At 47.4% G+C, this 24,841-nt stretch overlaps 1 protein-coding gene across 4 annotated transcripts in view; it reads left to right on the top strand.

Annotated features, from left to right (window-relative positions):
- The window catches only part of MYLK (myosin light chain kinase), a 176,239-nt gene that overhangs the window by 52,303 nt on the left and 99,095 nt on the right, over nucleotides 1-24,841 (top strand). For 2 of the 4 annotated variants that reach the window (XM_006772891.2, XM_015569904.1), the window contains exons 4-11: nucleotides 9,256-9,301; nucleotides 10,418-10,577; nucleotides 11,618-11,783; nucleotides 13,472-13,490; nucleotides 14,648-15,183; nucleotides 15,715-15,921; nucleotides 18,661-18,795; nucleotides 22,228-22,380. In XM_006772891.2, coding sequence (XP_006772954.1) covers nucleotides 9,256-9,301; nucleotides 10,418-10,577; nucleotides 11,618-11,783; nucleotides 13,472-13,490; nucleotides 14,648-15,183; nucleotides 15,715-15,921; nucleotides 18,661-18,795; nucleotides 22,228-22,380 — 1,422 coding nt within the window. Of the gene's footprint in view, nucleotides 1-9,255; nucleotides 9,302-10,034; nucleotides 10,126-10,417; nucleotides 10,578-11,617; nucleotides 11,784-13,471; nucleotides 13,491-14,647; nucleotides 15,184-15,714; nucleotides 15,922-18,660; nucleotides 18,796-22,227; nucleotides 22,381-24,841 lie in introns of those variants that run through there. The other 2 variants (XM_006772893.2, XM_006772892.2) reach the window with 2 other exon arrangements.

The following is a 24,841-nucleotide window of genomic DNA, read 5'->3' as shown; positions in this document are numbered from 1 at the left end:
AATCCTTGCATGGAGAGTAGAGGAAGAAGCTTCTCATCTGATTTCCAATTTGGTAACCAGGGCCAAGAAACATGCGATATCCTCCACGAGGACAAGCACCTTAATGACAAGGCCGTTCATGACCTTAGGCAGTGGGCTGCACCCTAGCCTAAGCCCAGGAAGACTCTCTGAAGCCAGCCCCGACACTCATCCACCTCCAGAGGACGGGTCCCAGAGGCTTGGTGCAGACCAGGGGAGAGACATGGTACCTGCCCTTTGGAGCTTTTTCCCTGGTGAAGGGGCCACAAAACTGTTCTCTAGCACAGCACTGGTCCATGGAAATGTGATGTGAGCCACATATGCGATCTTAAATTTTCTAGTAGTCACATTTAAAAAACAACAACAAATGAAAACAATTTTAACAAATTTAACCCAATATACCCAAGATACTATCATTTCAGCATATAATCAATATAAAAATTATTAATGAGATACTACACATTCTTCAACAGTTGGGTATATTTTATACTTAGTGCCCATGTTTTATTTTAGGGTTTTTATGGTTTTTGTGATTTATATCTAAGTCTTTAATCCATTTGGAGTTCATTTTTGTGTGTGGTATAAGTTGCTGGTCTAGTTTCCTTTTTTTGCATGTATCTGTCCAATTTTCCTAACACTATTTATTGAAGAGACTGTCTTTATCCCATTGTATGTTCTTGCCTCTTTTGTCAAATATTAGTTAACCCTAAAGGCGTGGGTTTATTTCTGGGTTCTCTATTCTGTTCCATTGATCTATATGCATTTTTCTTGTGCCAATGCCATGCTGTTTTGGTTACTATAGCCTTACAGTGTAGTTTGATATCAGGTAGTGATACCTCTAACTTTGTTCTTCTTTCTCAAGATTGCTGAGGCTATTCAGGGTCTTTTGTGGTACCATATACATTTTTGTAATATTTGTTCTAGATCTCAAGATATACCATTGGTATTTTAATAAGAATTGCACTGAATCTGTAGATTACTTTGGGTAGCATGGACATTTTAATTATGTTAATTTTTCCTATCCATGAACATGGTATGTGCTCCCACTTATTGGTATCTTTCTCAATTTCTTTTTTTCAGTATCTTATAATTTTTCGAGTATAGGTCTTTTAGCTCCTAAGTTAAATTTATTCCTAGTACCTTATTTTTTTTGTTGTTGTTGCAATAGTAAATGGATTGTTTTTTATTTAATTTCTTGTTCTGGTAACTTATTATTGGTGTACAAAAGTGGCACCAAATTCTGAATATTAATTTCTTTATCCTGCTATTTTGCCAAATTCATTTACTAGTCTAGTCATTTTTGTGGAGTCTTTAGAGTTTTCTATATATAATATCATGTCATCTGTGGATAATGACAGTTTTACTTCCTTCTTACCAACTTGAATGCCTGTTATTTCTTCCTGTTGTCTGATTACTGTGGCTAGTACTTCTAGTACTATGTTGACTAAGAGTAGAAAAGAAGACATCCCTATCCCTGTCTTGTTCCTGATCTTAAGTGAAACATTTTTAGTGTTTGCCCATTGAGTATGATGTTGAATATAGCATTGTAATATATGGCCTTTATTATGTTCAGTATGTTCCCTCTATTCTTACTTTGCTGAGAGTTTTTATCATAAGTGGGTGCTGGATTTTATCTAATGATTTTTCTGCCTCTGTGTGATTGATCATGTGGTTTTTATCCTTCATTTTGTTTAAGTGATATATCATGTTTATTGGTTTGCTAATATTGTGTCAACCTTGCATCCCTGGAATAAATCCCACTTGGTCATGGTGTATTATCTTTTTAATGTATTGCTGGATCTGATTTGCTAATATTTTGTTGAAGATTTTAGTATCTATATCATTCAGGGATATTGGCCTATAATTTTATTTCTTTGTAGTGTCTTTCCTGGATTTGGAATTAAGATAATGCTGGCCTCATCAATGAGTTTGGAAGTCTTCCCTCCTCTTGAATATTTTAGAATAATTTAAAAAGGATATATGTTCTTCTTTGAATGTTTGGTGAAATTTGCCTGTGAAGCTGTACAGTCTGAGACGTTTGTTTGTTGATAATTTTTTATTTACTGCTTCAATTTCATGAGTTATAATTGGTTTATTCAGACTTTCTGATTCTTCCTTATTGAATTTTGAAAGATTGTATGTTTTTGGAATTTATCCATTTTGCCCAGGTTGACCAATATGTTGGCATATAGTTGTTCATAGTATTTTCTTACAATCCTTTGTATTTCTGTGGTGTTAGTTGTTACTTCTCCTCATTCATTTCTGATTTTATTTATTGGATCCTCTCTCTTTTTTTTCTTGATGAGTCTGGTTGAAAGTTTGTTAATCTTGTTTATCTTTTCAAAGAACCAGCTCTTGGTTTCATTATGTTTTGCATTGTTTTTGTAGTTTCTATGTAATTTATTTCCACTCTTATTTTTAATGATTTCTTTCCTTTTATTACCTCTGGGCTTTTGTTTGTTTTTCTTTTTCTATGGTTAGATTGTTTATTTGAGAATTTTCTTGCTTCTTGAGGTAGGCCTGTAATACTGTGAACTTCCCTCTCAGGACTGCTTTCACTGTATCCTATAGATTTTGAATTGTTTTGTTCATTTTCATTTGTTCCTAGGTAACTTTTGATATCTTCCTTGATCTTATTGTTAACCCATTCATTGTTTAATAACATGTTATTTAGCCTCCATGTGTTTTAGTGTATTTCAGGTTTTTATTATTGTAATTGGTTTCTAGTTTCATATTATTGTGGTCAGGAAAGATGCTTGATATGATTTCAATCTTCTTGAATTTATTAAGACATTCTGTGTTTCATAATATGTGGTCTGTCTTTGAGACTGTTCCATGTGCACTTGAGAAGAATGTATATTCTGCTGCTTTGGGATGAAATGTTCTGTAAATATTAAATCCATCCAGTCCAATGTGTCATTTAAGGTCACTGTTGCCTTGTTGATTTTTTGTCTGGAAGATCTATCCGTTGATGTCAGTGGGGTGTTAGAATAATCTACTATGACTGTGTTGCTGTGGATCTCTCCCTTAATGTCCACAAAGATTTTCTTTATATAATTAGAGACTCCTATTTTGGGTGCATATATGTTTACAAGGGCTATAGCCTCTAATAGGATTGATCCCTTTAGTATTATGTAGTGACCTTTTTCTGTCTCTTGTTATGGCCTTTGTTTTGAAGTCTATTTTGTCTGATTTAAGTATTGCAACCCCAGTTTTTTATTTCATTTCTGTTTGTATGGAGTATTTTTTTTATCTCTTCACTTTAAGTTTGTGTATATCTTTTGTTCTGAGGTGGGTCTCTTGTACACAGCCTATATATTATGGGTCTTGTTTTCTTATCCATTCAGCTACCTTATGTCTTTTGATTGGAGCATTTAAAGTTATTATTGATACTTATTACCATTTTATTCTTTATACCTATGTTCCTCTATTTCTTTTTTTCTTTCTTCTTCTAAAAAAATGTTCTATTAACATTACTTGTAATACTGATTTGGTGATAATGATCTCCTTTAGTTTTGTTTGTTTCTTTGTTAGTTTTTTTTTTTTTTTATGAACTTCTTAAGCTTATATTTGTCTGGGAAGCTCTTTATTTTGCCTTCAATTTTAAATGACAAGCCTTGCTGGGTAGAGTAGTCTTGGTTGTAGGGCTTTGCTTTTCATTAGGGGCCCATTAACATTTATGGTTAGGACCGGTGGCCCTGGAAGACAAAGCTGAAACCTTGACAGGTGATAATCCAATCTGCCTCTGCTTGGGAAGGAGCGCAACCAGGCCACCTCAGTCATCCTCAGGCATTCCCTTCCCTTCCCAGTCAGATGACAAATCTTGCTGTGCAGTTCCCATTTGTTCCCACTCCCACCGTCCTGGTCCTGGCTGCCTCATCCTCTGTCCTGATGAGCAAATCCCAACTCAATTTCTCTCATACCCCATTCTAATCTCCACATTGCTATTCAAAAATCTCTTTTTAAAAAATTCAAATGGGATTTTATTACTCTCTTTTTTCGAATCCTTCAGAAATCCGCTATTGTCTTTAAATTAAAACTCACAATCTTCAACCAGCCCAGCACCGAGATACCCCTTCCCCAGGTTTGAAGCATTTTGCCTCTCTCTTAAGGCTCAGATTTTGTTCTAGCTTTTACTATGCATGTCAGACCACTTGTTGAAGCTCTGGCCAAAGCCTTATTTAAAATAGAGATTGAATCAGTATTTTAGTACAGATGAGGCCTCAAAGATCCCATGTCACAAAATAGAAAATTGCTTTGATACCACACTTACAATCTTTTTTTTCTCTCTACTTCAGTGGTCTGTAATTTATCTTGCTAAGTTATCTTCTTTTAAGGTTATTTCAGTCTTTCTTTTTTATATAATATGTCTGCTTTGTTATTTATCCTAACAGTACTTTATCTTTTACTGTATATATTTTTTCTTTTTTCTCTCTTTATTGAGATATAATTGGCAGATAGCATTACTAACACTACTTTTTATTCTTTTTATTTTTTAGGTGTCCACCTGTATACCTGTGCCCTCTCATTTTCCTGTACTACTACTATTACAGTACCTTTTTTTCGATCATTCACTTTGGAATCCAAACATGTATATTAGTCAGTGCAAACATCTGACCATTTCATTATGACTTCTAATGTGCCTGAGCATTTACATATGAGATAGTCATGCTTGAACATTGATGTATTGAAATCAATATTGTTATAATTTATTTTCCTTTTATTTCTCCTTAATATTTAGGTGGGGCCTTACATTTATTTTCTTTCTGAAGTTATATATATGGGTGGTTAGTGGCAAACTTCAATTTAGGATGGCCCAGGGGCATTGCTAAATATCTATTATAAAAAGTGGGCATTTGTTCTGATTACGTGGAGAACAACTATTTTAAGTAATCCTTAAAATCCATTTTGAATTTGCCTACTAGTGGGGTGACTGCTCCCTGGTTTGCCTGAAATAGTATTGGTTTAATCGTATTTTCCTGGCAGAATTATTAATTATGTCCCTTTTGGTGTTGAGAGTCCCAGTTTGGATGATAAATTGTGACACCACACATTTTTAGAAGCATTTTTTCTCCTTACCATCTTGATTACGTATTCCCCTTTTCAGCATCATTCTCTCAGTCTCTATATCAGTGGTTCTCAACCTTCGTAATGCCGCGACCCTTTAATACAGTTCCTCATGTTGTGGTGACCCCCAATTTCATTGTTACAAATTGAACATAATTAAAGCATAATGATTAATCATAAAAAACAATATGTAATTATATATGTGTTTTCCGATGGTCTTAGGCGACCCCTGTGAAAGGGTCGTTTGACCCCCAAAGGGGTCGCGACCCACAGGTTGAGAACTGCTGCTCTGTATCCTTTGACAAAAAGTGCTGGGTCCCTCCACTGTTGAACTTTCACTGTTAAAAGCTGCCAGCATTCTGTTTTTACTTGTCCTTGAAAAAAAAATCAAAGATTACTGTTTAAATACCTTCAGTGCCTTGGCCTTTTTCCTCTCATTAATGGATCCTGTCTCCACCAATTCTCTTAAGTTACTCTTCTATTTTTAGCATTTCTACCTTAATCCCCTTTCCACTTATTTTTCTACACAGCCTTACTGTTCTGCCAAATTTTCATGCTTTCACAAAATTAATTTTGCCTTATCTGACAATTTGCAACTTCAAATTTTTGCCTATAAATAGACTCCATTAGTTATCTTAGCCCAAAGTCTCTTTGTTTTGATGTAAACTCTCTGGTGTTAACTCACATTAAAATAAGCATTCCTCAGTTCCATTTTTAGCTGAATGCTGTATGTGTTACCTTTGGATCATACCATAAACTGCTCTTACTCTGATATGGAAGTACCTCCAAACAGCATTCTTTTGCTATTTTTTGAGGAGCTGCCATATTTTTAACTTAATTTTATTTTTTAAGGTATACAGGAATTTTAGCCTTTGGATTAAGATGTTGAGCTCCCAAGAGTTTTAAAGATGCTTTTTCTAGGGTTTTTATTTTTTTATTTTGTTAAAATACACATAACTTAAAATTTACCATTTCAACCATTTTAAAGTATACAATTCAGGGGTGTTAAGTATATTCACGGTGCTGTGCAACCATCACCACCACTGTTTATCCCCCAGACAGAAACCCCGCTCACACTGAGCAGGCATTCCCCGCCCCACCCCAGCTCCTCACAGCCACTAACCTGCTTTCTGTCTCTATGGATTTTCCCCTTCAGAACATTTTACATAAATGGGATTTTACATTTTTTGGTGTCTTGCTTTCTTCACTTAGCAAATTTGTCCAAGGTTCATCCATGTTATAGCATGTCTCATTACTTTATTCCTGAATAATATTTCATTGTATAGATAGACTGCTTTCTGCTTACCCATTCATCAGTTGTCAGTCTCATGTTTATCATATCTTTACTCCAAAATGAAATGAGCATTACAGTAGGTTAAGTGCAGGAATGGTACATGGATATTTAAGGTGGGTGTCTTAGTGATTGGGCATGTTACTGATGCTGTGGCATAGAGCGTGTGTACTAGTAAGAGGGCATGTTTACCTCTGTTTGGATGCTGGAATCTTTTTCCTTTTTAAATTTTCTTTCTCCACACCTTCCAACTTTTTTTCCCTTTTTTTATAACTAGATTTTCTGTTTTTTCTTTACCATTATATTTATAGGTTCTAGAACAAGACAACTAAATAAAATTATTCATAGTCCCACCACCCCAATAACAGTTGATGCATTTTCTTCTGGTCATTTTCCTATGTTTGGGTATTTCATTTTTTGTAATTATAATCACATTGAACAGAAAATGTTATATGCTGCTCTTTTTCATAAAACTCATTAATTTAGCAAATATCTGAATATCTCTCATGTGCTGGGCACTGTTCTGGATACCTCTGGTGAATGAGTAAGAAGTACGGGTGGGATGTGGTTCGAGAGTCATCAGCTTCTGAGTGATATTTAAAGTCATGGGGCTGCTGCATAGTATTCCATGGTGTAAATGTACCACAGTGTTTTTATCCACTTATCTGCTGATGGGCACTTGGCCTGAGACAGCGTGGAGGTGCCTGGAAAGTGTTATGCTGAGGGAAATAAGCCACTCAGAGAAAGACAAGTATCACATGAAGTCACTCATATGTGGAATCTAATGAACAAAATAAACTGATGAACAAAATAGATCCAGAGACAGAAGTGTGGAACGGACTGTGGGAGGAGGTCAATGGGGGTAAAAGGAGACATATGTAATACAGTGGGGCCTTGACTTACGAGTGTCCCAACTAACGAGTTTTTTGAGATACCAGCTGTCTCTCCGCCGATTTTTTGCATTGAGTTGATAGAGTAATTTGAGTTAACGAGCTCGGTCTCAGAACGAATTAAACTCGTAAGTCAGGGCCCCACTGTACTTGCAACAATAAAGATTTTTTAAAAATGATAAAGTCATGGAGCTGTCCACAGCCTCCTGAAGGAGAGCCTAGGGTGCTGAGGGGAAGACCCAGGACTCAGCCGCTGCAAAGGTTGGGCAGAGGAGATGGACGAAGAAGGGTGAGCCTGGAGAATCTGAGAAGCAGGAAGTGAAGGAGAAGGGCTTTGAGGGGAGTGGCCCCTCATGTCAAGTGCTACAGAATATGGGTTTGGTGAGATGGTGGTCGGGATGGAGCTCATGGAGTAGAGGGAGTCACAGCCCAGATGGAGTGTGGAGGAGCCAATGATAGGATATTTTTACATACTTCTATGTTTCATATGTTCTTAACATTTTACTTAACCACTTATTGTCTTCCTACTGTGTGACATTTACATCATTTCCAACTTTCACTACAAACAAGACCGAAGTGAACAGCTGTGTAAACTTGCTCTTCTACTTTTAGCATCATTTCCTTTGACTGGAGGCACAGAAAGGAAGTTGCTGGCCTAAGAGCAGAGAGTACTTAAAGCTCATGTTTCATTCGCACAGATCCTTTCTAAAAGGGCTGACTGGTACTCCCCACTCCAGCAGTGATGGAGGGGCCCCAGCACCCCGACTGCAGTTGTCAGTGGGGTCCTCCCTATCAGCTTAGAAGTTCTTTGAATCTTGAAGAGCATTGAATGACAAGAACAAAACCACACTGTGGCATGAATACACACAGCTCATTAGATAGTTATGTTAAACAGAATGCAGGTGCTGCAATTGCCATTCCACATGGAACCACGCTTAAATGTGATGCTGGTGTGTTAATCCTTTCGCTGGGGTTCTAGTGGAACCTTAGGCCAGCTAAGCCGAGGGAAATACGCAGCCATGACCTTCACCTCCCATTCCTGTGCATCCTTGTAGATGGGATGGGTGCTGGCATGTAAGGGAATCTCCCCTTTTCCAGTCAACACGCTGCAACCTCTCATGGCAGCTGCCTGCTCATATCAGGGAGTGACACCTGCCCTTCCCATGTGTGCCTCGGGTGGGGTTTCATAAACATTCCAGCTTCTGGCAGAGAGAGAACAACTTCCAGGCTGATCACCATCGCAAAATGCCCTGCCCTCCCCTTCCCATTCCTCAGAAACACCCACCACTTTGTAGTCACTGTGTGGGCACATTGTGAGTTGTCCCTCCCGCAGTAGCAGTTGGATAGAAGGAGCTGATCCCAGCTGCTCTTGGGTGTGCTGGTTAACGGCTGGCTCCACAGTAGCCCATCTCCAGTCATCGGCTTCATCCCAGCAGGATGGGTGTGGCTATCTGCTGGGCTTTAAGCAGAAAGATGGAGTGTTGAGTGTGTCCAACATGAATAGATGTGGTAAGAGAGATACAAGGGCCTCTCCCTCCAACTGAGTCATTTCCTGGAGAGGCCATGGGTCACCATAGATAACCCCCAAAGTGGAAGCTCCAGCTGTGGACCACAAATCCCCCAACCCCCAAAGAGGAAGCCTCAGCGGCAGTGACAGCTCAGCAGGTGTTGATGTTCACGAATAGGCAGGCCCGGGTGCAGTCCTGCACTGTGACCGGCTCTGGGGCTTGAGTGGGCGACTTCTCTGAATCCCATTGTTCTCGTCTGTTTAAACACTAGGCGGATGGTGTAGTACCAGCCTCCTTAAATTATTGCAGGAAATCAGGCGATGATGCATGTAAGTGCCCAGCATAGTGCCTGACCATACGGGCTCAGTCAGGTGAACTGTGTCCTTTGTTGTCCCACCCATTCTCGTTGACTGATTCTTTGTTCCAGATTGGTGGCTGAGACCCGACTCTTCAAGCCTCTTTCTCTGTTTCCTACTTGCAGGGGGCTTTGTGAAGAGGCACGGTCAGCCTGTTTCCAAAACCTTGGGGTAAGTTCTGGGATGTTCAAGCCAGGGTAAGGGCTGGATAGGCTTTTCCAGCTGACTTGACAGAACAGGTCTAGGGAACACATCCTCTTGGGGATCCTGGGTCATGATAACTAAAGTGGGAGCCTATTGGGATGTGATGGGCCATTCACACAGTGCCTCCTGACCTGCCTCTGTGGATAGCCCCTGGACTAAATGCTGCTAAATGCTAAGGAAGGGGGCTCTGTGGCCCTATAGTCTGCAGGGATGTCTAACAACCAAGGCAATAGTTGAATGACTTAAGTAAGTAGACTTAGAAGAGGCAATCTATGTGACACTTGTTTTTAAAATATATATATATATATATATATGTATATATATATATATATTGATTTCAGAGAGGAAGGGAGAAGGAGAGAGGAATAGAAACATCAATGATAAGAGAGAATCATTGATTGGCTGCCTCCCGCACACCTCCTACTAGGGAACGAGCCCACAACCCAGGCATGTGCCCTTGGCCGGAATTGAACCTGGAACCCTTCAGTGCGCAGGCCAACGCTGTATCCACTGAGCCAAACCGGCTAGGGCAGGAAAGTTTATTTCTTACTCAAGCAGTCAATTCAGATGTTCTTAAACAGGTGAAGTTTCCTATTATTTTTCAGGGATCCAGGCTCTTTCCATTTTGTAGCTCCACCATCTCCTAGTTCTTGGAGCCTCTGCTGGACCCTGTGCATCTAGCCAGAAGAGTGGATAAGAGAGAGTGTGGAGAATCTCACAGGAAGTTTTATGGGTCCAGTCTAGAGATGGCATACAGCACTTCTGCTTGAAGTCTGTTGGCCACAACCCAGGTGTTTGGTCAGAACTCAGTAGAATTCAGGTGTATCCTACTTTAAGGGAGTTTAGTCAATGAAGACTAGCTGCAGGTCCAGGAGGTGAAGGAAACAAGTTTTGGTGCCACAGGTTTTCACTGGAGATACAGGGGGTGCATCAGAAGTGTGTTTGAGGCACAGAGATGAGCAGGCTGCCCTTTACTGGTCCCTGGCCCCAATTTAAGCGACTTGGAAGGCGTCAGAGATAAAGAGATGTGAATGGCTGCAGTGTCTGAGGCTGGATTCTCTGCTGATTTCTTTCCCGGGACAGATTCACATCCCCCACAGTGGAGACCCGTCCTAGCATCTGGGGAGAGTGCCCACCAAAGTTTGCTACCAAGCTGGGCCGTGCGGTGGTCAGAGAAGGACAGATGGGGCGATTCTCCTGCAAGATCACTGGCCGGCCCCAACCACAGGTCACCTGGCTCAAGGTGAGGTTTTTGTCTGCCCCAACTCTGGCCAGACCTGGGGGACCCTGAAGGTTTAGCGTTAGGCCCTTGGACCAATGGGGGTGTCTTTCTAATCAGCCCCTTCTTTTTCATCCATAGGTAGTTCTTGGGGTTTCTCTGTGTTTCACAGTCATGCTGGTTCCTGCCCCTGGCTGCATACTCTCCCTCTGTTACTCAGTCCACAATGTCCTATAATCCACACACACACACAACAGCATAAAACTTCTGTGCAACACAGACCCGACCATCTCCACAGAGTGGAATTTGAAGCCGTGGGACTTGGTTTTAACCCTCAGCTCCCTGGTTCACAAAGCATGTAACACCAGCAAGTCATTTGGTCTCTTAGAACCCTGGTCTCCTTGTCTTCCTCTATAGCACAACACTCACTATGGTTAGGTAAGCGCAGACTGTACAGTGGGGCTTTGACTTACGAGTGTCCCGACTAACAAGTTTTTTGAGATACCAGCTGTCTCTCCGCTGATTTTTTGCATTGAGTTGCCAGAGTAATTTGAGTTAACGAGCTTGGTCTCGGAACAAATTAAATTCGTAAGTCAAGGCTCCATTGTATAGGATTTTCCACTGAAAACTGGGGCTCCTTTGAAACAGGTCCCATACGTCTGCTCTAAGCCCAACCAAACACCATGCTGCATACACAGACCCAGGGTCAGGGCAGTTGGGCTGTTCAACGACGACTCTTGTACAGCGTGGGGATTATAGTCAGTAACACTGCAATAACTATGTGTGGTGTCAAGTGGATTCTAAACTTACCCGGCTGATCATTTCGTAAGGCATGTAAATATCTAGTCACTATGTTGTGCACCTAAAACTAACACGATAGTGTATGTCAACTGTAATTGAAAACTGTCTTTTTTAAAGCCTGTTTCTAAGCGTGTTGACAGAGCCCAGACGGAGGGCTCTGCTGCCCAGGCCCAGGGTCTGTCCCACGAGGATTGGCTGGAGATAGGAGGACAGAGCCAACAGGGAGCAGGTTGCTCTGACCAAGCCACCCTCTCCCACCACAGGGAGATGCTCCCCTGCAGCCCAGTGCCCGAGTGTCTATGTCTGAGAAGAATGGGATGCAGGTCCTGGAGATCCAGGAGGTGAGCCAAGACGACGTGGGAGTATACACCTGCTTGGTGGTGAACGGGTCTGGGAAGGCCTCCATGTCCGCCGAGCTCTCCATCCAAGGTAGGGCCAGGAGGCTGGTGCACACAGTCCCTCCCGGCGTCTGTACCCTCCTCGCGTGTCCATTATGCATCTCTGTGTCACACATGTCCTATTCACATGCCCAGGTGTCCCCAGAGGCAGGGTCTTGAACCCGAGGGAGGAAGTAGGAGGGCAGCACAGACACGGCCACCCTCCGCCCCTCACCCGTGTCTTCATCTTTTCTTGTTCAGGCTCCTTTTTTATGTCTCTAAATGCCCATCGGCAGAGCGGACATGGCTAATGCCATCACCCCAAATGTAACCTGCCTAAAGTTTAACTTACCATCCATGCTTCACTCTGTCCTTCACATCAACTTAACTCTGTCTCCCCCATGATCTCCCTTTTCCTTCTCCCCCAGACCGGACATTCCAGCCTCACCTTTCACCCTGCCTCCTCTTGCTGTAATCGTCTGTCCCTGTCAGCTCTTCCTTTGAAGTATCTTTGAATATGTCTCCTTCTTACATTGCCCTTGGTTCCATCAAGTCCAGCCTAGGAACGTCGGAGCGTGTGGAGCGGGAACCTTGAGCAAGGTGGGGTCTGGGGATCAAGGAGGGAAACAGCCTCCGCCTCTCCTCCTTTCTCACCCTTTCTGCTGTGATGTTTCTCTCCCACATTTCCTCCCTTTCCCAGAAACTATTCCTCCTCACTCCCGTTACCATTTTTGGCCCAAGCATTTATCACAACCCACAGAAAGAAATGTGTTCCGCATTGCAACTCAGGACATGCCTCTGTATATAAACATATTTAACTGAAACAAGTTTCTTGAAACCATCCTGAGTTGTACCGTGTACGGTACATGCTGCTATTTTTTGTTCCATCTGCATCATCTGGCCCGACCACAGAATCCAACCCCACAGCTCACTGCAGGGGCAGGACCTGCTGTGAGGCATGGAGAGTAGCGTCTTAGTCACTCTTCCTTTTCATGCCGTGACATTGAATTAGAGACCTGCTCCCTTCTGAAGTACTTGATGACAAAATCCTATGTCATCTGGGATTTGTTTTAAAACACTCCCAGAAAAAGCTCCGGGAAACAAAGCAAAGGGATAGATAAGACTGGCAAAATATTGATATTTCCTTCATCTGGGTGATGGAGTTCAGGGTTTATTGCATCCTTCTCTCTACTATTGTATGTTTTGAAATTTTCCCTGTTAAATATTAAAAAAAAAATAATGTGGCAGGAAAAAATATATTTTTTGAGGAACTAAATAAAAACACACTTTTCCTTAACCTTTTATAGCAGGTATGTATTTAAAAAAATGATGATCTGGGTGGTGTTGTTTTTGAGGGCCACGTGTAAGTTAACCTGTTTGGGTTTGAAATGTTCAGCATGTGTTTATTTTTGTTTGTCCCTCAATTGGCTCTGGTTCCGTCTGTGGCTAGAGAGCAGGACAGGTGCCCTGCTGCAGGGTGTGACGGCACAGCCACCGAGACAGCCCAGCAGCAGGGGAAGCACGGACAGTCCTCAGAGCTCAGAGGGGCTTGTCAGATTAACCCAACATGTTCAGGAGCAGGGAAGCCAAAGGAGAGAGGGAAGTGGGACCGTGGGTAAGGGGGAGGTGAGAGCTTAGGGGATGACAACTGTAATGGAAGAGGTTGCTGTCTTATTCCTTTCTCCTCTTGGTATATAAAATATCCCACTAACAGTGTTTCTACCCTCTCCCTTTTTCCAGGTTTGGACAATGCCAATAGGTATGTTTAGGTTTTGTGATTATTATGTTTCCATCTTGAAATGCCTTGAATTTCTGAGTCATGGGGCAGGGAGAACTGTTTTGGGGGTGTTTTATTTTTGGTGTGGGGGGAGGAGAACTGTGTGGGGGTGTTGTTTTATTTTGGGTGTTTCCTTTCGTTCTCCTATTGAACATGCCGTCAGGTTCTATATCAGCCTTGCCATCAGTACTGAGACTCTGGACTCAGTACCACTGTCTTTCTCAGCGTCTGTTCAGAGTCCTTTCCAGTTGTGTCATCAGGAAGGGCACGGCCTTCTACGTGCCGGGCCAGACCCCGCTGCCCATCCTGCTCCTCTTTCTCAGGAGCGCCCTCCCGGCGTGCAGGCTCAGCGGCCTGGGTGCGTGGGGCGAGCAGATACCTGGTGCTGAGAAGGGCTTGAACAGAGCGCACTAATGCGTAAGTGCAGATGATGATAAGTCTGGGGAGAGTAACAGAGAGGAGCGCGTGTAGGCTCGAGGGCCAGAGAAGCCTTTCCTGAAGGAAGACATGATGCTTGAGCCCACGTCTGTGAAGAGTGAGGTTAGCTGGTGAAGAAAAGCTCAGGCAGAGGGCAGGTGTGTGGGCTGTGAGGTGAGAGGGGGCACGGGGTTACCGTGTGGCTGCAGCCCAGTAGGCAGCGCCGACGCTGTCTTGTGAGGTTCAAGGGGCAGCAGAGCCCCTGCTCATAGAGGTGCCCTGGTCGGCCATCTTGGGGAGCTCAGTTTTGCTCTTCACGTCATAGAAAAGCTGTTGGGAAATCTTTAAGTTTGAAATGGCATGATGCATGTTTTTACATTGACTCGCCTGCTCCGTGGAACATGGAACAGAGGGGCCGCATGGACGGGGAAGTGGAGGTGTGGCTGAAACTGGCTGGTTATTGTGGAGAAGAGAAATAAGGCAGATTTAATAAACGCGGGAAGATCAGGCTCTGGACTGGGCATGAGGGCCAGGGAAGGGTCGGGAATGGCTGCTCGTTCCCTAGCTTGGGAACCTGAGAACACTGCAGAGCACACTTTTGCTCTCACTTTCTCTTAACCCATGGGCTTCTGTGATCCCTGGAATCCGTGCTTGTGAGTAATCAGATGATCATTCTATTTCTCCTCCTTCCCCGCTGTCCTCCTCCCCGCCACCACCCGCAGGTCAGCGTTGAGGGGGACAAAGGCAGCCAGTTCAGATATCAGGAAGGAAGTGGCCAATGGAGTCACACCAGGGCCCAAACTGGACAGCCTGGGAGCTGCCGCTGAAAGTAAGAACTGCTCCAGCGCCCAGAGAGGCGACCCCCCGTCCTGGGCCCCAAACAGCCAGCCTCCGCCCCTGAGGGAGCCCAAGCTGGAACTGCCCGGGGACTCGCCCAGGAAGGCCCTGAGGACCCCCATCCTGCAGAAGACCTCCAGCACCATCACCCTGCAGGCCACCAGGGTCCAGCCGGAGCCCAGGGCACCGGACCCCGGTGCTCTCCTGCCTTCCGGAGAGGCGAGAGCGAGGCCAGCCGCTCCCCCTGCAGCCACGCTCCCCACCAGGCAGTCTGTCCTGGGAACCCAAGACATTGTGAACAAGGTCGCTTCCAGGAAAATCCCCACGGAGAGCCGAAGGGACTCAACATCCCCCACATTCGACAGCAAGCCCCAAAGCCAGGAAGTCCGTGAAGGTCAAATAGTCAAGTTCAGGTGTGAGGGTGAGTAGAGCTGAGGTCACTGGCCCCACAGTGTAGCCCTGGGTGGCCACTCCCTCCTTCAGCACAGTGTCCGAGCCTCCGGCACCACCCACCCCCTTGGGCACCAGTCACCCTGGAAGCCACTTTGCAGGGGCCGCCCCTCAGGAAGGACTCAGTCTAGTGTCCGAGAAATACCCAGCAGTGCCCTTGCTCATTGTTGGGTAGAGCATCAGCCTTGTGCCCTAATTCTCACCACCCTGGAGGGGAAACTGATCATCACCATCAAACACCAGTCACAGGCCTCCTCCTCTCCTCCCTCCTGCTGGCTTTGGCTCACCTGGAGACCTAGCTGTCACCCTGTACCCTCCCCACTAGGACCCTGCCCCTGTCCTGTGTTGTTCACTTCTGTAACGTGGAGGGTCGAGGGGTAAGAAAGTGGACGCAAGCAGGAGGCAGCTACACACCAGTCTGAGCTCTTTCCTGCGTTTAGCCTCCCATACCCCAGTACTGGGTGCTCTCAGAGGACCTCACGACCTTCACCTGGCCCTGCAGTTTCAGGGATCCCAAAGCCCCAAGTGGCCTGGTTCCTGGAAGGTGTCCCCGTGAGGAGACGAGAAGGCACCGTTGAGATCTACGAAGATGGTGGATCCCATTACCTCTGCCTGCTGAGAGCCCGGGCCAGGGACAGCGGGCGCTACAGCTGCGTAGCCTCCAACATCCGAGGCCAGGTGTCCTGTGACTGGACCCTCCTGGTGAAAAGTGAGTTACATTCCTTCGGGTCTCCCTGGGTTCTGGGTGGGGCGGAGGGGGGGAGGGAGAGAGAGAGAGGGGTCTTCATATCCTGAACAAGGTCATCTCCCACAGCCCCCACCCAGGGCGTCCAACCCCGCAGACATTGTCCCCACATACGTGCCAAGGCCAAAGTCACTGCTCAGGACAGTGACCCTGGCCTCGAGTTCATCAACATCACCTCAGAATAAACTTCCCCGGCCCACGCCCGCCCAGCCAGAGCTGCCTTTCTTGGGCTCCTCAGCTGCCTGGGTAGCGCCAGCACTCACTTCTCTAACCACAGGGAGCCGAACGTCCCCTAAATATACGCGTCTAAAGTAACATGAGCTGATGTGGGATCCCACATCTCTTCTGTTTATTGTAATATCTGCTTATAAAAGTAATGGGTGTTCATTGTGGGAATTTAAACAATACATGATCCTATGACTCAAATATATGATATTTTAATGTTTTTAAAACAACATCGACGTTGTGCTGTATTCTAATTTGTTCATGTTACATGAGCTTCTTTATTTAATATCATTTGAAAACGTAATTTTGATGGCCACATCATGTTTCACAGAATAATGTACCCAATTTAGGCATAGTCTTATTGTTGAGTATTTAGATTTGCTCCCATGTGTTCACTCTTGTATAACAAAACTGTGATAATGCTTGTGCCCATCTATCTTTCTGTAAAATTTCCCCCTTTCTCTTTTTTCCTATCACAGCAGAGAGCTGTCTGTTTCCCTTAGGGAGACTTCTCTTTCCACTCTTGCCCTTCTCCACAAAGACTGAAACCAAAAACGATCACTCTCCCACCATTCTCTCTCCCCTCCCTTTATCCGGAGGCCCTTCTTTCCCATGGGCATGCTCTGCTCTTCCGTGTGCTGAAGGGGAAGGAAAACTCATCCTTCTGCTCCACTGCCTCTTTAGCTCCGACTTTCTCTCTGCTCCCTCTTCCTTAAACTTGCTGCCGTGTAGAGAGAGTCTCTATTGCCGGGACTGAATGGCAGACCCTGAGCCACGGATGAATGGATTACTCTGACACACGTTTCTGTGAAAGAGAGGTTTCTGTTCACCTGCCTCCTTAGGCTTTTATTGTAACAACAGCTTGAACTTAAATTAGCTATTAAGTACTCTCAGCAGGGTAAGCATCCTTGAGAGGACACATGCGTCTGTGGTGTCTTTTAAGCAAGGACATGTCTAAGTAAACACCTGGTGGCTCAGACTTGTTTGGAAAAGTCAAGGCAGGGGCAGGCACCTTCAGCCAACTCCTGCCCCGTGCCTCCCCACTCTGTCACAGCTTCTATGATTGTAATAGCGAACACTCCACCAGGAAAGCCTGCCCAGTGTGCCGGCATGTGTGCTAATGCTCTACTTGCATTGCTCCATTTAGTTAGCCCAACAGTGTTACAAGCCACTTGCAGTCACACCCAGTACTGAGCTGTAGTGAGGTTAAGTGACTTGTCCAAGGTCACACGCTTTGTAAAAGGTTCCTAACCCACGTTGGTCAGACATGGAAGCCCATACTTTCAGTGGCTCACAAAGGCGTTTTTCTAGGGAGAGAATTGGACATCGGTGGGGAAGAAGTGGAGGTGGTGCCTCCCCACACCCCCGTGAGGTAGCCGTCCATCCCTCCCTCGGGGCCAGTCCCTTTCAGATGCCCCATGACTGACTCCTGGCTGCTCTCCCCTCAGGGGAGCATGGTCTAGCGGAGGAAGTGTGGATGTCGCCGAGAGCCTTGCTTCACCATTGGGCTTGGCTATGGGAAATTATTAGCTTCGTCTGTAAAGTGAGCTAAGACAGAAAACGCATGGCCTTGTCACAGTCACGTCTGGAAAAGTACCTGGCATGTAGTAAGCCCTCAACTATTGGGTTTGGCCCTTAAACCCTTGCAGTATAGTCACATGGCTTGCCTCTCATCACTGTACTGAATAGCGTCTATTGAAAAGCACAGGTGAGGTGTTTTTAATCATCTAGTCCAGTTACCTTTTCTCAGCCGTCAGCCACCTTGACATTTCTGCAGCGTGTCCTAATCATTGTACAAGAGATATCTATCCCTATTGCTCTTAATTCAGATCCTCAAACTACAAAATGCTCCCTAGTTCACCAATGTACAGACTTCTGGGAAGTCTAGCTGGGTGGTCCACAAGGTCAGTATCATGTGGAAACTTCGTAAGGCACAGTCCCCACCCCCAGCGGCCCTGGGTCATTGGCGTGGGGTGAAACACTGGGATGCATATGAGTCTGTCATCTGATTCAGTCCTGGAATTGGAAAAAGTAATTATACTAACTTAAAATCGAAATGTTCTCACGAGTGACCTGTCCATGTAAAAAGACAGTCACGAGACTGTGCAGTCACCGATGGATATAAAGAAGCTTAGAGACACTGGACAGTGGAGTAGGACCAGAAAGGCAGAAGGAGGAAATGTCAGAGTCAGACCAGGCAGGAGTGTCCAAGTCCCATGGGAGGAGGCAGGCCCGGGTCCTGAGCACCCCCACACATGGTGCTTTGTGATGGTGGAAAGCCCTGCCAGGTACTATTCCACCTCAAGCTCCAGGTCTCTCCCCCCGAGGTGTGCCCGCTTCCAGTGTGAGGCCTCTGAGGAAGCCCTGGGTGCCCAGGGCAGTGAGGTGTCTACCTGTGAGACTTGGAGTGACTGTAGTCAGTCACCAGAATGGGCCAGCTGGGATCTGAGATGGCCTGTCTGCTCTCTGCCCGCACAGGACCGGCCTTGATGGAGGCGCCCCCCTCCTTCTCCAGCGTCCTGAAGGACTGCACCGTCGTCGAGGGCCAGGACTTTGTGCTCCAGTGCTCGGTGCAGGGGACCCCAGTGCCCCAAATCACTTGGCTGCTAAATGGTGAGCCGCCCTGCCCCAGTGCCCTGCCCCAGCCCTCGGGCCCCCTTGGTCCTGCCTGCGTTCTCACTTGGCTTCCACGTGTATCACTCTGAACCACATATGCATCAGAAGGAAGCACAGGTACAGGGAGAGAATGGGACCTGCCCTTGCCTGGCTGGGGATACTGGGCAGGTTACTACTCCCTCTGAGCTTTGAGCTCCTCGCCTGCAAGACGGAAATAATGCCACTTACCTTCCAGGGTGGCGGCCGTGAAATTAAATTAGATCCTTTATATAAAACAGTTAACGAAGTGTCTAGGACATAGGTGCACAAGCAATTTAGTTTCTTTTTATGTGGCCAGATTCATAATAGGCCTCAATAAATATTTGTGGAGTCAATAAAAGAACAAATACACCAAATTAATGAACCACACCAGAAGTTACTCAAAGGGCCTCATCTTTGATTTACTGGCAGGTGGTGTTGGGGTCCACAGACCAGTAATTCTTTTTAATGGTATAGTCCTATGGAGACATGCCAACTTTTAAAAAATGTATTTAATGATTTTGAGTGTGGAAGGGAGAGAGAGAGAGAGAGAGAACAAGAGAGAGAGAGAAATATCGACTTGTTCCACTTATTTGTGCATTCATTGGTTGCTTCTTATATGTACCCTGACCAGAGAGGGAACCCACAACCTTGGTGTATCAGGACGATGCTCTAACCCACCGAGCTACCCGGCCAGGGTAGCAAGCTTTTTTTTTTTTTTTTTTTTTAGCCAAGTAATGTCCTTTGAAAAAATTTTTATATATTATCACCCTCCTCTTTTAAAAAAGGCCTTTAAATCCCAAAAGTCTGGAAGAACTCTAATTTTAGAACTGAGAACAGTCCATAAAATTGATGAAATTGAGCAAAGTCTGCTTTGGTGATCAACAGGGGGAAGGAAGGAACAGCTGCCAAGAGTCAGGAGACAAGGGCACGCGTCCTTCTCCGCCATCGAGTGGTTGGGTGACCGGGACACCCCCCCTTACCTCTCTGGCATCACCTATGAGGAGGTGGGCTGGAACAGAGGTTCAGGGTCTCAGCCAACTCTCAGGGCTGACGGGATAGGCCAGTGGTCGGCAAACTACGGCTCCGCGAACTGCGGCTCGCGAGCCACATGCGGCTCTTTGGCCCCTTGAGTGTAGCTCTTCCACAAAATACCCACATCTGTGCATGGGCCACGAAGTTTCAATCGCACTGTACGTGTGCGCCCGCACGTGGTATTTTGTGGAAGAGCCACACTCAAGAGGCCAAAGAGCCGCATGTGGCTCGCGAGCCACAATTCGCCGACCATGGGGATAGGCTCCTTAAGGTAGAAGGGCACCCATCACCTATGCACCAAACAGTCTCCAGCTGTTTGTGCACCCCTGACATGAATGTTGCTTGGGAACCTTCCTTGTTGGTATAGTCTGTTAGGCTTTGATGGAAATTATCTCTCGTTGGTGAGCAAAGGCGCCATGGAGTTTTCCTGTGTGTCGTCGACTTGGATTGCTAAGTGAGAACTGAGGTCTCCCCGCCCTCCACCCTCGCTAAGAACATAGCCCCTGTTGGATTCGTGACTAACTGCAAGGGGGCAGCCTCCTTGCGGCTGGGACGGAGCATGGGCGGTAAGGACTAGCGATGGATCTAAGTGAGAGCTTCACTTCCGTCTGCCTCCGCGTCCCAGCCAGAGGCGCAAGGATGTGCCTCTGTGAAGGGCCAGACACTGTTGTCTCCGTCAAGCTGCTCAACGCTGCTGTCCTGGCACAGAAGCAGCCTGACACAATATGCAAATGAACGAGTGTGGCTGTGTTGCAGTAAAGCTTTACTGGTGGACACTGAATGTGAATTTCATACAATTTTCACATCATGAAAATTTCTCCTTTGATTTTTCAACCCTTTAAAATCTGTAAAAGCTGTTCTTAGCTTTCAGGTTGTACAAAAACAGGCTTCAGGTCAGAGTTGTCCTATGAGCAGTGGTTTGCTGACCTGGTCTACACAGGACTGAAGAGCAACCCCACCTCCTTCTTCCTGGTGAATCTTGGCATTTCCACACTCTGACCACTAGAGGGCAATTGTGCTCAAGTTGGGTCCCCGTGGCCACTGACTCTGGTCTTACCCTTCGTGGAGCTGGGAGAGTTGTGTCTCCTGATCTGAGGCCTCTTTTCCGGGGCCACCATCCCATCCCATCTGGTGGGGACAAGATGAGTTGTGCCAGAAAAAGGGGAGCTCTCACACATCTTGTCAGTATGCTCGACAGCGGAGGCCTGTGAGGGCGGTCATGGGATGCACTGGTATTCTCAAGGAAGAGAGGTCTTAGGGTGTGATTGTCACAAAAAATAAAAACCAAGAGCAGTGGTCCACCCTCTCAGTAGCAGGACCCTGGCCCCTGCCGTTCCGGTCCCGATTCGGTGCAGAGCAGTAGGTCAGGCCGAACCTCCTCCCTCAGGTCCTGTGCGTGCCTGGCCGCCTCTGCCAAACTGTCGTGGAGACGTGAGTGTTGTTATGTGCAGAAGAAAACATTGCATTGCAGGGAGAACACTTCTCTCCATACTCCCTCCCTCCCCCACTGCTCGCCCCAACTTTATGAAGTGCGGCCTGACGAGGGAAGAAGCTGACATTTGCTTCCTATATGGTGAACAGACACCTTCCTGCTCTAAGGCCACAGTCCTCAGTGATGAGGTTTCTTCTTCCTGCAATGAAAGCTCACATCCTGGGATGATAAGGGCCCAGGAACAGATAGCATTAAGGGAACCACTGAGTTCCTAGCCTGCGTTTCTCTCCCCATGCAGGATTTTATAGAGGGCCTCTCTGGCAGGGTCTCTGGGAAGAAGGGGCCAGCATTGTTTCCACTTCCCCGTGTTTATCTTCCTTGTGAACCCTAAAATGCCCCTTGTCCCGTGGAAGAAATGCACCTACCGATAATTGCAGCATCAGGTTGAGAGTTCTGGGAACTATGGAATCCTTGTTTCTGGAGACTTCTAAAAGGAGTCTGGCTGGTCTGCTCTGCCCGAGGCTGGGCCGTGGGCCAGATGACCCTGTGAGATTCTTTCCAGGCTTCGAAGTCTGTGAAGTCCAGGATGTGGACTGGGGGACTGTTTATGTAAACAGAATGCACAGAACTGTGCCCCTTTCCTTCCCGCATTCTAAATGTCTCCGGAACCTCTCCCTCAGTCCTTCCAGCTGCAGTCTCGCTCCTCCACCCTCACAGTTACTCCTCTCCACAATCTCCCTAGCACCTGCCTCTTTCTCCACCCACAAGCCTCTGCCCAGGTGGCTGGGATGGGGGTGGGGGGAGAGGCTGACTCCTCATTAGGTCTCAGTGTGTCTGAGCAACGATGGTGAGCATCAGAGTCACTACCAGAGCAGCCTGCTGAGGACAGGGCTCTGCCCCATCCCCGTGCTGCCTGACTGAGCCCTCCTGTGCTTCCTCCACAGAGCAGCCCATCCAGTACGCGCACTCCACCTGTGAGGCTGGCGTGGCTGAGCTCCACATCCAGGACGCCCTGCCAGAGGACCATGGCACCTACACCTGCCTGGCTGAGAACCCCTTGGGGCAAGCGTCCTGCAGCGCCCGGGTCACTGTCCATGGTAGGAGCCTCTGCAAACACACCTGTTTTGGAAAGAGGGCCTTGCACCTGAGAGCAGGCAGGTGGAGGAGATGACCTCCAGGAGTCCACAGTGACAAGGGTCTGCCATGGGAGATGGACATTCAAACGCCATTCCCCACCTCCTCATCCCACCAGGGCGGAGGGGAGACACAGCAGAAAAAGGCAAAGATTCCTTGTCTGGAGCAGCTCCTGATCCGGTAGGAAGAAAACCGCACTCTGAAAGATGACCTCGGAGGAGCACCCCTATCCCCTAAGAGCTAGGGCTCTCACAAATGCCCCTCACGTGCTGGGGGACACTGGGGACATCGTGCCAGTATTGAGGCCTCTAAAGGCCTGTCCCTGCTCCTCCCACCACCCAGGCTTGTTTTTACACATCACCAGCCTGGTGTGCGGTAATCTGATTATCCCCGTCATCCATTGATCCCGCCAAGGGCTTAGTCCCAGGAAGGGGCAGGGCCGGCACAGAACTCAAGTCACAGCCGTCTGGGCTGTGGTGCCGGTGGTGGTGACAGTGGCCGGGAAAGTGTCCTCAGGTCCAGGTAAGCCTGACTCCCCACCTCACCCTGGCCTGGGCCAGCTCCTGGGGTGACTGGGGCCTGGGTCCAGGTGTCCAGGTAAGCCTGACTCCCCACCTCACCCTGGCCTGGGCCAGCTCCTGGGGTGACTGGGGCGACTAGGCCTGGGGCCTTGAACAGGGTGCTCTGTGCTCTGCTTTCCCTGCAGACCAGCAGGAAGCCTATGTCTTCCCACTCTGCCCCCCAGGGCCCAGGCCTGCCAGGGGGAACGTTCCTGTCACCTGAGCAGCCACCTCTGGGTTTCACTGCAAAGGGAACAGTCATGTGGGTCATGCGTTAAGTACTTCCCCTCACCTGTATTTTTTCATCTGGACCTCAGCACCTGGGTGGGGGGTTCTGTTTCACACGAGGCGTCTGGAGGACTGGAGAAGGGAACGTGACTTGCCCAAGTACTCCAAGTGAGTAAGTCAAGCTGCCCTTCCAAACCCAGCTGCTCGTGCTCCAAGCCGGTGCCCATTTCTGAGCCTGCCCTTTCCAGAGTGTGTGTCCCCTGGCCCAGGGCGGGAGGCTGGCCCCGTGGCTGGGCAGTGTCAGCCATGTAGGGATAAAGGAGTCGGTACTGACCAAGGACGTGGCCATGCTGGCTCCCTGGGCTCTCTGCCAAGAGGGGACATGCTCCCTGGCCTCTCCATTTCTCTGAGGGGCCTAGGCATGGGGCCCGCACCGTGACCTGGTCTCTCTTCCTCCAGGAAGCTCTCTAGGCCCTGGTCGGAGCCTGGTTCTGACCCTGGGTGTTTGTCAGCCAGCGTTCTGGTTTCCACACTTATCCGTTTCCTCACAGATCTCATTTCATGGTTCCTCGAGGGGCCTAGGGAAATTGTGTCCATGAGACTTAAGAGGAAACAAGAACAGATCTGAGCCTCGTCTCCTTGGACCAGGGGAGCAGCTCTCCCCTTCCCACCAGGAGCTCTCCCTGGAGGGTTGCACGCCAACCCCAAAATCTAGTGGCATCCGAGAGCCAGGCCTGTGTTCAGTGGGCGTGGCATTTCAGCCACTCCCTCACTAGCTCCGGCCCGTGGCCCCGCTAATCCAGGGCCTGTCCTGGGTGCCAGTGTGAAGATGGGATTAGAGAGACCCAGCTGAGCTGATAGTGCAGCTACAGGTGAGGGACCCCGGGCAAAGGATTGGGAAGTCTGGCAACCATCCTTCCTGCCTCCTGGTTTGTGGGTGGAGTGGGGCCTGCAGGAACGCCCATCCAAGGGTGTTTTAAAGCAGAAAGGGAGGGGTCCGGCAAGAACTCTGAGAGGCCGTTTGGACTTGCTCTGAGAGCAGCCCTGCCTGAGTGAGCAGCCCTCCCCCTGTGGGATTTACTGACCTGTGAAGGCCAGACCGAGGCTCAGATACCATAAATGGTGAAGGAGGCCGAGAGACGCAGCCGCGCGCTGAGGCCGGCCGCGCTGGGGCTGTCTGCACAAGGATCGGAGCCTGGCACAGTGACACCCCTGGCCCCATGCCCCCAGGGACTTGGGAAGCTGGAGTCCACATGCTGCACCATCCTCCCTCCACAGACTGGAGTGTTTCTTACTTTATTGGCAGCTCCGTTGGCTCCAGGTCCTGAGGGCCACTTAGGGGATGGGAGATGGCTGCAGTGGGGGCCTTGTCCCCTGTGGTGCCTGCCGCTGTCTGTCCTCTCCTTCTGCCCAGGCCTGGCCTGTCTGCTGCCCTCAGCATGGCACAGGGCCACGGTTGGAGTGCGGATGTGGCACTAACTGCCTGGGTGTGAATCTGGCTCCACTGCTCACCAGCCCTGCAACCTCCAGGCCTCACCTTCCTCTTCTGTGAAGTGGGGACACTGATAGTTACCCCAGTCCTGTGAGGGTTAAATGAGTGAGTACCCGTAATGTCCCCAGGATGTAGGAATTGCTG

This window comes from Myotis davidii, unplaced genomic scaffold (assembly GCF_000327345.1).
Source record: "Myotis davidii unplaced genomic scaffold, ASM32734v1 scaffold745, whole genome shotgun sequence".
Lineage (NCBI taxonomy): Eukaryota > Metazoa > Chordata > Mammalia > Chiroptera > Vespertilionidae > Myotis > Myotis davidii.
The sequence above is the reverse complement of the archived record's forward strand: the minus strand, read 5'-3'. Positions and strand labels throughout refer to the sequence as shown.